At 72.5% G+C, this 9,541-nt stretch overlaps 2 protein-coding genes across 2 annotated transcripts; one reads left to right on the top strand and one right to left on the bottom strand.

The window, feature by feature from the left end:
• The first annotated feature begins 1,672 nt into the window (after window positions 1-1,672).
• Window positions 1,673-3,948, top strand: PEAK3 (PEAK family member 3). Its single transcript, XM_070058564.2, has 3 exons — window positions 1,673-1,932; window positions 2,093-2,577; window positions 2,903-3,948. The coding sequence occupies exons 1-3, from the start codon at window positions 1,890-1,892 to the stop codon at window positions 3,683-3,685; spliced, it is 1,311 nt and encodes a 436-aa protein (XP_069914665.2). The 5' UTR covers window positions 1,673-1,889; the 3' UTR covers window positions 3,686-3,948.
• A 179-nt stretch (window positions 3,949-4,127) lies between these two features.
• On the bottom strand, window positions 4,128-6,027 carry OAZ1 (ornithine decarboxylase antizyme 1). The gene is given in 5 exon segments (NM_001305001.1): window positions 4,128-4,347; window positions 4,509-4,594; window positions 4,664-4,836; window positions 4,956-5,095; window positions 5,811-6,027. Coding segments are annotated over 5 exon segments (657 nt in total). The 5' UTR covers window positions 5,957-6,027; the 3' UTR covers window positions 4,128-4,234.
• Between the last annotated feature and the right edge of the window lie 3,514 nt (window positions 6,028-9,541).

Genomic DNA, 9,541 nt, shown 5'->3' with positions numbered 1-9,541 from the left:
GGGGGGTCCCAGCTCCCCCAGGACCACTGCCGCTGGCTGTGAAGGGCCGGGCCCCCGTCACCGGCGTGAGCGAGCAGAACTCGGATGGCAGATGGCGACCGTCCGTGACCTCAGCATGGTGACCGCGTGTGGCCTGGCCACCCCCGGGAGGCCCGGAGCCAGCTGTGCTGCCCGGCCGCGGGGGCCCCTGGGACCGACAGCGCCCTCTGCAGGGCGGGGCCGAGGCTCAGGGGTGTGCGTCCAGAGGCAGGGTCCCCTCCTGCCCGGCCGGAGCCCTGGACACGCAGGGGCACGCCTGGGGCTGAAGCCCCGCCCCCACGAGGCAGGCAGAACCCCAAGGGCCCCCCAAAACGACATCCAAGTGCCTTCAGCCGCATCACAGACGGGGTGGACAGGGACAGCGACGGCAGAACGCTGGGGCCTCCCCGCCCCCGGCCGCCCCATCCCGGCGTCACCCACGGCCCCCCACAGCCCCCTTCCCTGCTGTCTTGGTTGGAATCCAATAAAGCGACCCTGATTTAATAGCAACTTCAGGTTTTCCTTAACGGCCAAGGCGGGGCGCAGAGGGCGGGGGCGGGGCCGGCCGGGGTCCCCGAGGCCCGGAGAATGACCCCCACGGAGAGGACACAGGAGGGGACGCTTCAGGGGGGCCCACGCTGCTGCCAGGGGCCCGCCCCGGGCTCCTCCCTCCCCTTCCGACCGAGGGGGGCCAGGAGGAAGCGGAACCCCCAACTTCCTCCTCTAATCGGGAAGCCCCACCCTTCGGGGAGGGCTCTGGGGACCAGGCGCAGGATCCAGGGGCCCCGCACCCCCAGGTGCCTCCCGCTCTCTCCAGGCTCAGCCCGCCAGCCCCCCCTTCCTGGGGTCCCAGCCTATTCCGATTCTGGCCGGAGACAGGGCACCGCCCCCTCCTGCCCCGTCCTGCGAGGGTCTGGGGGAGGCTGCACCCCTCTCTGTGTACAAACTGGGGAGCCATGAGCCTGGGATGGCCCCAGTCATCACCTGGGAATCGGCCTCCTTTGTGTTTTTAAAGGAGAGAGAGAGAGAGAGAGGAGGGAGGGGTCTTCCATCCACTGGGTCACTCCCCAGATGGCCACAGCAGCCAGTGCTGGGCCAGGCCAAAGCCAGGAGCTCAATCCGGGTCTCCCATGCGGGTGCAGGGGCTCAAGGACCTGGGCCATCGTCCACTGCTTTCCCAGGCCACAGCAGGGAGCTGGATCGGAAGCGGAGCAGCCGGGACTCGAACCGGCGTCCCTGTGGGATGCGGGCACTGCAGGCGGAGGCTCAGCCCACTGCGCCACAGCGGCGGCCCTGAGAAATTGTCTTTTTAAAATAAATGCGTAGGGCCGCAGGGGCAGGAGGTGAGAGGGGATACGCAGCCAGTGTGGCCGGACCGGGATACACAACCAGTGTGGCCGGACCAGCACAGAGGGCGACAGGCAGTCCCCGCGGTCACTCAGCCAGGCCCGGCTGGGCGGGGTCACCGGGGGGGTCTCAGACGATGCTGCGGGCGAGGCAGCCCCAGGGCGAGCCGCCCACTCACGGTCCCTGCCCCTGCTGCTGGGCCTGCGCTGGGCCTGCGCTGGCCCGGGTCCAGCGGGCGGGCAGTGGGCAGTGGGGAAGTGACGGGCTGGGCCTGCGGTCTGACGGTTGCGAGCGTTTCCTGCCCGCGGTGCTGGGGACACCAGGCTGCCTCTCCCCCACTCGGAGTTCACGCCGGTCCTCAAAGTAGGGGGCTCCCGGGTGGGAGGGCTGAGAGCTGGGCGCCCGCAGGCCGGACCACCCCGAAGGCCCACGGGGACCCTCCTGCCTCCCGGAGGAGGGAACGCGCCCCTGGCCCCCGCACCCCACCCACGCCAGCGCCTGTGCCCCACTGCCGCCCCAGCAGCATGAACCGCCCAGAGACCGCGGAGCCCACCTACGGCAACCTCGGTGAGCCGCCGCGCCCGGCCCTGGGGGCCCCCACGGTGGGGGGCGGCGCGGGAGCCTGGCCCGACCACCTGGTGCAGGGCCCGGGACGCGGTGGGGGCGGGGCCTTGGGGAGATGGCCGCTGGGGTTGGAGCCGCGGCGCTCACTGCCCCCCCCCCGCAGGTGAGGTCCGCGCCCACCTGCTGCCCTCCAAGGCCGGCTGCCCGCGGACACCCGGCTCCCTCGCCCCCGACCCGCCGCCCCCAGCCCTGCCCAAGAAGGCCTTAACCCGCACCCAGTCCCTGCCCACAGACTCGGGCCCCGGTCCCGGCTCCACGCGGAGGCCCCTGCTGGGGTCCCACAGCGTGGACGCGGACGACAGCCAGGCCGAGGCGGGGCCGGCCTGTCCTACAGAGCTGGCCCTCAGCCCCGGGGAGCTGCACAGCCCGGGGGCGCTGCTCGCCGCGCTGGCCGCCCTGCAGCTCCAGGGCCTGCGCAGCGTCCACGCCCGGCTGCAGGCCCGGCTCACGGGCGGCCGCCCCGGGCCCTGCCGCCCCGGACACAGCTTCCGCCTCCTGGACAGCTCGCCGTGCGTGGAGAGCGGGGACGCGCTCTACTACCGCGTGGTGCGCGTGCAAGGCGACGCCTGGCACGTGCTGGCGGCCAAGGTGAGCCGGCCCCGCCCCGCGCCCAAGGGGGGTGTGTGTGACCCTTGGGAGGGGGTCTCGTCGTACCCCTTCCCCGCCTTCAGGGGCCCAGGACTCTAGGGAGTCTGCGCTCAGAGCAACGGGCTAATTAAAATTAAAAATAAGGGATCATAGGCCCCTCCCACTTTAGCAGGTGGGCAGAAAGGGCGGGGCCGGGGGCAAACCGAAGGTTCGGACCCTCCAACACGGTACCCCCTGGGTTTAATCTTCCTCAGAGCCGGGCGGAAACTACCAGAAACCCAGCGGTCACCGGTCACCGCGCTGACCACGCCCTCTGCCCCCACAGGTGCCCAAGCCCGGGGCGGAGGCCGCGCACGCCCGGAGCCTGGAGTTGCAGGCCGCGCTGGCGCCCCACTTCAACCTGCAGGGGCTGTGTGGCCTGCTGCCCGAGGGCGCACTGCCCGCGGCGCCCTGGACAGGCCCCGTGGCGCTGGCGGCCGAGGTGCCGGAGCGCACCGTGGCTCAGTGGCTGCAGGAGGTGCGCGCCCGGCGGCCGCGGGAGCTGGCGTGGGCCGTGGCCCTGCTGCTGCTGCAGCTGAGCGCGGCCTTGGAGCACCTGGAGGCGCGCGGCGCGGCGCTGGCCGAGCTGCGCGCCCAGAACCTGCTGCTGGCCGCGCCGCGGGGCTGTGCGGCCGCGGGGCCCCCGCGCCTGCTGCTCGCCGACCTCGGCTGCGCCGGCCAGGCGCCGGCAGGGCCCGCGGGCGCCCACGCGCTGCAGCTGGGCCGCCTGCTCCGCGCGCTGCTCGGCGCCCCCGCGCCTCCCGCGGCCTCGCCCCTGGTCGCGGGCTTGCAGCGCCTGGCGGCCCAGCTGCCCCGCGCGCTGCCCTCGGCGGCCCGGGCGCGCGGCGCGCTGCAGGCGCTGCTCTGGGGGCCCGGGCAGGAGCTGCAGGGCCGCGGGGCGCCGCTGGGGCGCTGGCTGCAGGTGCGCCGCGCGGGGCTGCTTCTGCAGCTGGGGGAGCGCGCGGCGGGGGGCCTGGCGCCCGACCTGCAGGACTGGCTGTGCTGCGAGTACCTGGCCGAGGCCACCGAGGCGTCGCTGGCCCAGGCCCTGGAGCTGCTGTGGGACTGACCCCGACCCCGAGCGCGGCGCCGCCGGCGGCTCGGCGAGGCCTCCGGGGCCCGCGATGGGCAGGGGTCTGGGGTAAGGGGAGCCCCCTGGAGCTTGGGGCGTCCGCCCGCCCGCCCACCCACCCACCGCCCGCACCGGGTCTCCGCGCTCCCCGCCCCTCGGCGAGTCCACTTGGCTGAGGGGGGTCTGGCCCGGTCATGTCCGGATGCATCCCCCCGGGGAGTGGATTGGTCTAATTCATCCAAATAAATCAACCCTAAGAATCGCGTCTCAGAGGTCTCTCATTGTCGCTCCGGCCCCCCCGCACAACGCGACCCGGAAGTGCTCCCCCGACGCCCCGAAGGTCGCGGCCTTAAGCCGCAACTCCAGGAGCAGGGCCGGGCTGCGGGGCGCGGGGTCCGCACCAGGCCCCCCCACGAGTGGACCCACAGCACCGCAGCAGTGGAAAAGTAAAATATAAACTTTTATTTAGAATTAAAGCAAACACTTCAGTATCACAAACACGACACGGGTCCGCGGGCGTTCATGGCGGGCACAGCGCGGGCGGCGCTAGCCCTGCAGCGAGTAGGCCAGGAAGCAGGCGTCGGGCCGCGCGGGCACCAGCGGGTGCCCCGGCCTCACCAGCTCGAAGCCCAGGAAGCCGAAGGTGCGGAGCAGGGCGGCTGCGGGCGGGCGGGCGGGTCAGCCGGGGAGGGGCGCCCCGAGCCCCCCGCCGCCCCGCCCCGCGAGCCCCCGCCCCGATCCGCGCCCCCCGCCCGCCCCGCCCCGCCCGCCCCGCACGGCGCCCGCACCCCCTCAGCCCCCTGCCCGCCCGCGCCCCCACCTCGGTCCTCGCGGTTCTTGGGGAAGCAGATGAAGACGTGCTCGGCGCGCAGCTGCTCCTCCGCGAACTCCAGCAGCACCGCGAGGCTGCGGGGAGGCGCGTGAGCCCGGCCCGGCCCGCCCCGCCCCTGCCGCCCTGCCCCGCCCGCCCCTCACCTGTCCTTGCAGCCCTCGGGCAGCGCGCCGGCCGGCAGCTCCACGTACAGGCGGTTGGCGCTCAGCACGGCCCTCCAGCTGACCTGCCGGGCGTCCGAGAGCCGCGAGCGCACGTGCAGGACCCGCGTCTGGCCGCTCGGCGTCAGCTCCTCGGTCACGCTCAGCCGCTGGTCCTGCGGGGGCGCGCGTCAGAGCCGGGGCGGGGCGGGGCGCGCGGGGCCGGCGGGGGCGGCTGTGGGTGCGGGGGCAGGGCGGGGGTGCGACCCGGGGCGGGGTGCGGGGCCGGACTCACCGAGTACAGCGGCGCGGCCGCGAGGCTGGGATCCCTCTGGCTATCCCCTCGCCCACCTGGGATCTTCAGGGGTGGGTGAGGGACATCAGGAGCACCACCGAGGCCCCGGACCCGGGTGACGACAGCCGTGGGGGGAGGCCCTGCGGGGATCTTGCGTCACCTCGGCCGCGGCGAAAGCAGCCATTTGCCGCGCGGCGTCCGCAGGCCCCGAAGCCGCCTCCATCTTGCACGGCGGCGCGGGGGGGGGGGGGGGGCCCGGCAGCGACCCCCGGCCGGGCTGACCCCGCCCCACCGCCCCCGCGGGCCCGCGCTCCGTCTCCCGCCCCCCCCCGCGACCCAGCCCTCCTCCCGCGACCCCTACGCCCCCCCGCCCCACCCGGCACCCCAGCCCTCCTCCCGCTACCCCTACGCCCCCAGAGGACTCCCGACCCCACCCGGCACCCCAGGCCGCCTCCCGCGACCCCCACGGCCCCCCCAGGCTCCCCAGGCCTCCTCCCGCGACCCCCAGGGTCCCCGCAGGCTCCCATCCCCGATCCAACCCGACACCCCAGGCCGCCTCCCGCGACCCCCACGGCCCCGCGACCCCCACGGCCCCCCGCCCCACCCGGCACCCCAGCCCTCCTCCCGCGACCCCCACGGCCCCCCGCCCCACACAGCACCCCAGGCCTCCTCCCGCGACCCCCACGCACCCCCCCAGCGCCCCAAGGCGCGACCCCGCCGCGGGGAGCCGGGCACGGGGGGGCGGCGCTGGCCCCCAGGGAGCGCCCCGCCCCCTCCGCGGCCGAGACCCCGCCCCGAGCCGCCTCCCCGCGGGCCGGCGCTTCTGGAAGCTTCGGGCGGGGGCGGGGCGCTCACCTCTCGGCGCTGCGGCCGCCGCTGCCGCCGGGCAGGCTCAGGCGCGGCATGGTGTGGCTGGCGTGCGCGGCGCGGGCTTTGTCCCCTTCCTTCTCTCTGGCGAAGCAGTGGCTGTTGAGGATCCGCTGCAGGGAGGATTTCACCATCCGGCCGCTCGGGTCCGAAACCAGCAAAACCCCCGCTGCGCCTCCCCGCGCCCCGCCGCTGCTCGCCGTCCGCAAAATGGCGCCGCCGCCGCCGCCCGCCTTTATAGGCGCTGCGCGCAGGCCACGCCCCGCGCGCCGCCGGGGACCCGGGGGCGCCCGCCCCCTCGGGAGTCTGATTGGCGGAGGCCGAGTCCGGGCGTGAGTCCCGGCTGACTATTGGTTAGGCGTGCGCTGCGGGTGCCGCCCCCTGTCTCTGGCGTCAGCGGGCGCCGGGTACGCGCCGCGCGCGCCCTGCCCGCCCCGCCCCCACCACGGGGCCCGGGGCCGGGGGCGCCGCGGGGCGCGTTGCTTTGGGGGGCGGGGGCGGAGCCCGCGTCAGCGCCCTGGCCCCGCGGCCCCCGTCAGGGTCCCTCACCGCGGGCGCCGCCTCGCCGCGCCCCTCCCCCACGGCGGTTTTCCGAAGTGATCGATAATCGTCGCTCGGCTCGGCCTTCGGGCGGAAGCCAGCGCCCTTGAAAACAGTCAGGGCGCAGGCGTCCGAATCGGGGAAGCTTTTGCCCTGAATCTGGGGCCTGAGTGAAAATCTCGCTCGTGCCGGATAGATCCGGAAGTGGGGCGCGGGGGTCCCCCGCAGACGCTGCCCGGGCGCGGGGCGCGGGTTCCCGGGCAAACAGGGCACTTCCCTGCCTTCCCCAGGCGCAGCCGCGCTCCGGCTGTGCGGGCCGGGGTCTGCGTGTCCCGGCTGTGCGGGCCGGGTTCCTCCTCTCCCGGCTGTGCGGGCCGGGGTCTGCGTGTCCCGGCTGTGCGGGCCGGGGTCCTCCTCTCCCGGCTGTGCGGGCCGGGGTCCAGCGGTGCGGGCCGGGGTCTACGCGTCCCGGCTGTGCGGGCCGGGGTCCTCCTCTCCCGGCTGTGCAGTCAGCGGCTCCTGCTGTGTGGGCCGGGGTCCGCGTTTCCGGCGGGGAGCTGGTGGGCCGCTCTGCTCCGTGGCTTCCGTTTGCTATTAATTAATTAATTCACTTAATCAATCACTTGAAGATGTATTTATTTCAGAGTTAAAGTCTGAGGTAGGTCTCCCATCATGGGTGCTGGATAAGCACCAAGGGCAGGAGCTGCTGATCAGGGAGCAAAGAACTCCCTTGCAGGTCCCCACGCGGTGCAGGCCCAGCACTAGGCCATGCGTCACTTCCCTCCCAGAGCCCGCAGGCTTCTGGCCTGGTGAGCAGCAGGGCATAACCTGCACCCCTAGGGGTCACAGAAGCCATGTGTTCGCTCATTCCAGCGACAAAGAGGCCTTCATCACCAGTGCCATGGGCAGGCTGAGCCAGGCGGGGCCAGGCGGGAAAGCCAGGCCTCCTCGGTCTCGCAGGAAGTGCAGGGCCAGCCCTGGCTCCTGCTTGCCTTGGTGCTCGGGACAGGGCTGGAGCCCGTGCGGGCACTGGCACGTGGAGCTGGGGAGCGTCCGGGTGCCCCCAGACCCCTGGGCAGCCACTCCCAAGCAGGGCGCTGTTCTGCCGCTGAGGCACAAGGGGCCGCGTGGTCTGGGTCACTCCAGCCTCGCTATTTCCCAACCCCCAACGAAGCTCCCGAGAGCGGGGTCCTCCTGTGCCAGGGCCTGGGGCCTCTGCCCCCACACCTCTGCGTCTGCCTGGCTCCCAAGATCCTGGACCGGCCAGTGGCATGGGTCCCTCAGGCTGAGGGCAGGGGTCCCTGCCCCCAGTGGGAGGCCGGAGGGGCTCCCCGCTCCTGGCCCAGCAGCTGCTGTGGTGTCTGGGGAGTGACCGGCGGTGGACCTGCCTCCCTCTCTCTGCTCCTCCCTCCCTCTCTCCCTCTCTCTGTCTCCTCCCTCTCTCCCTGTTTCTCTGTCTCCCCCTCTCTCTCTCTCCCCCTTTCCCTCTCTCCCTCTCTGTCTCTCTCCCTCCCTCTCTCCCTCCCTCCTCCCTCTCCCTCCCTCCCTCCCTCTCTCTCTCCCTCCCTCTCTCTCTCTCCCTCTTTCTCTCTCCCTCCCTCCCTCCTTCCTCCCTCTCTCCCTCACTCCCTCTCCGTTGCTCCTGCCTTTCAATAAATTTCATGTTTGTCAGCAAAATTAGGGACACTTTGTGACCTGGGCAAGCCAGCTCCGTCCCTTCCCCCAGGCCTCTGGGACCTGGGCAGAAAAGAAAGGAAGGGGCTTGGCGGTGGAGCCCAAGGTCCATTGCTCCCAGCACTCCCGATCTACCCACAAACCCCGCCAGCCTGCCAGCCCGCGCGTCAACCAGACGGCCCAGCCCCTCCAGCCAGCGCCTGAGCACAGGGCTCCTCAGAGGCCTCTGGTCACTTCCACTGCGAGGTGCTTCTTCACCCTGAGAGCGCCCGTGTCTCCCTTCTCTGCTTCCCACGTTCCGACGCCCTCACGAGAGGCCCAGGGCTCCCGCCCATGCATGCCCCTGCTCCCTGTCTGTCTGGGGCAGAGAGGGAGAGAGGGAGAGGGAGAGAAGGAGGGAGGGAGAGAGAGAGGGAGAGAAAGGGAGGGGGAGAGGGAGGGAGAGAGAGAGAGAGAGGAAGGAGGGAAGAAAGGAAGGAGGAAAGAGAGAGAGAAGGAAGGAAAGAAGGGGCAGGGAAAGGAGAGGAAGAAAGAGGGGGAGGAGAGAGGGGAAAGGGGCGCTGGGTCACTCCCCAAATGGCCGCAGTGGCCCAGAGCTGGGCCGATCCGGAACCAGGAGCCAGGAGCTTCCTCCAGGCTCCATCCAGGTCTCGGGTGCAGGGCCCAGGACTTGGGCCGTCCTCCACTGCTCTCCCAGGCCACAGCGGGGGCTTGGGATGAGTGGGCAGCCGGGACTGGAGCCGGCGCCCAGTGTGGAGATTCTGGAATGGGGCAACTGCCCCCACAAAGGGAAGGTGAAACAGAAGCAGCAGGAGGGCTGAGCAGCCTGCGTGGCCGCGACGGGAAGGTTCTGGGTCGGGGGACCGGCCCTGGGCTGCAGTGGTGAACCACCGTGGGGCGGGCTGGTGGCTCCCCGTGGGGGCGGCCGCTGGCTGGGATCCGCCTGCACTGGGGTGGCCGCCCGCAGGGCAGGGAGGGGCAGGGCCAGCAGCGGCCCCTGGGCCAGTGACCCACGAGCGGGCGGGCTCCCACGGGAGGGAGGTCTCCCCACCACTGTCCCGGCTCCTGCGATGGCGTGGGTCTCTGTGGTCTAGCCACGCTGTGTCCCTTGTCCAACAAACCCCCTGCACCCCGTGGGGAGGCCGGGCTCCTGGGTTTGGCCTTGCCAACCCCGGCCACTGCGGCCATCTGGGGAGTGAACCAGCGGATGGAAGGCCTCTCCCTCTCTCCCTCCCTACCTCCCTCCCTTCTCTCTCTCCCTCTCTCTCTCCCCCTCCCTCTCCCCCTTCCTCCCTCCCTCTCTCTCCCCCTTCCTCCCTCTCTCTCTCTCTCCCCCTCTCTCTCCCCCCCTCTCTCTCCCTCTCTCTCCCCCTTCCTCCCTCCCTTCCCTCTCTCTCCCTCCCTCTCTCTCTCCCCCCTTTCTCCCCTCCCTCCCTCCCTCTCTCTCCCTCCCCCTCCCTCCCTCCCTCCCTCTCTCTCTCTCCCCTCCTCCCTCTCTGCCTTTC

Source organism: Oryctolagus cuniculus, chromosome 16, assembly GCF_051225735.1.
Source record: "Oryctolagus cuniculus isolate XC-2025 breed Fujian yellow rabbit chromosome 16, ASM5122573v1, whole genome shotgun sequence".
Classification (NCBI taxonomy): domain Eukaryota; kingdom Metazoa; phylum Chordata; class Mammalia; order Lagomorpha; family Leporidae; genus Oryctolagus; species Oryctolagus cuniculus.
The sequence above is the reverse complement of the archived record's forward strand: the minus strand, read 5'-3'. Positions and strand labels throughout refer to the sequence as shown.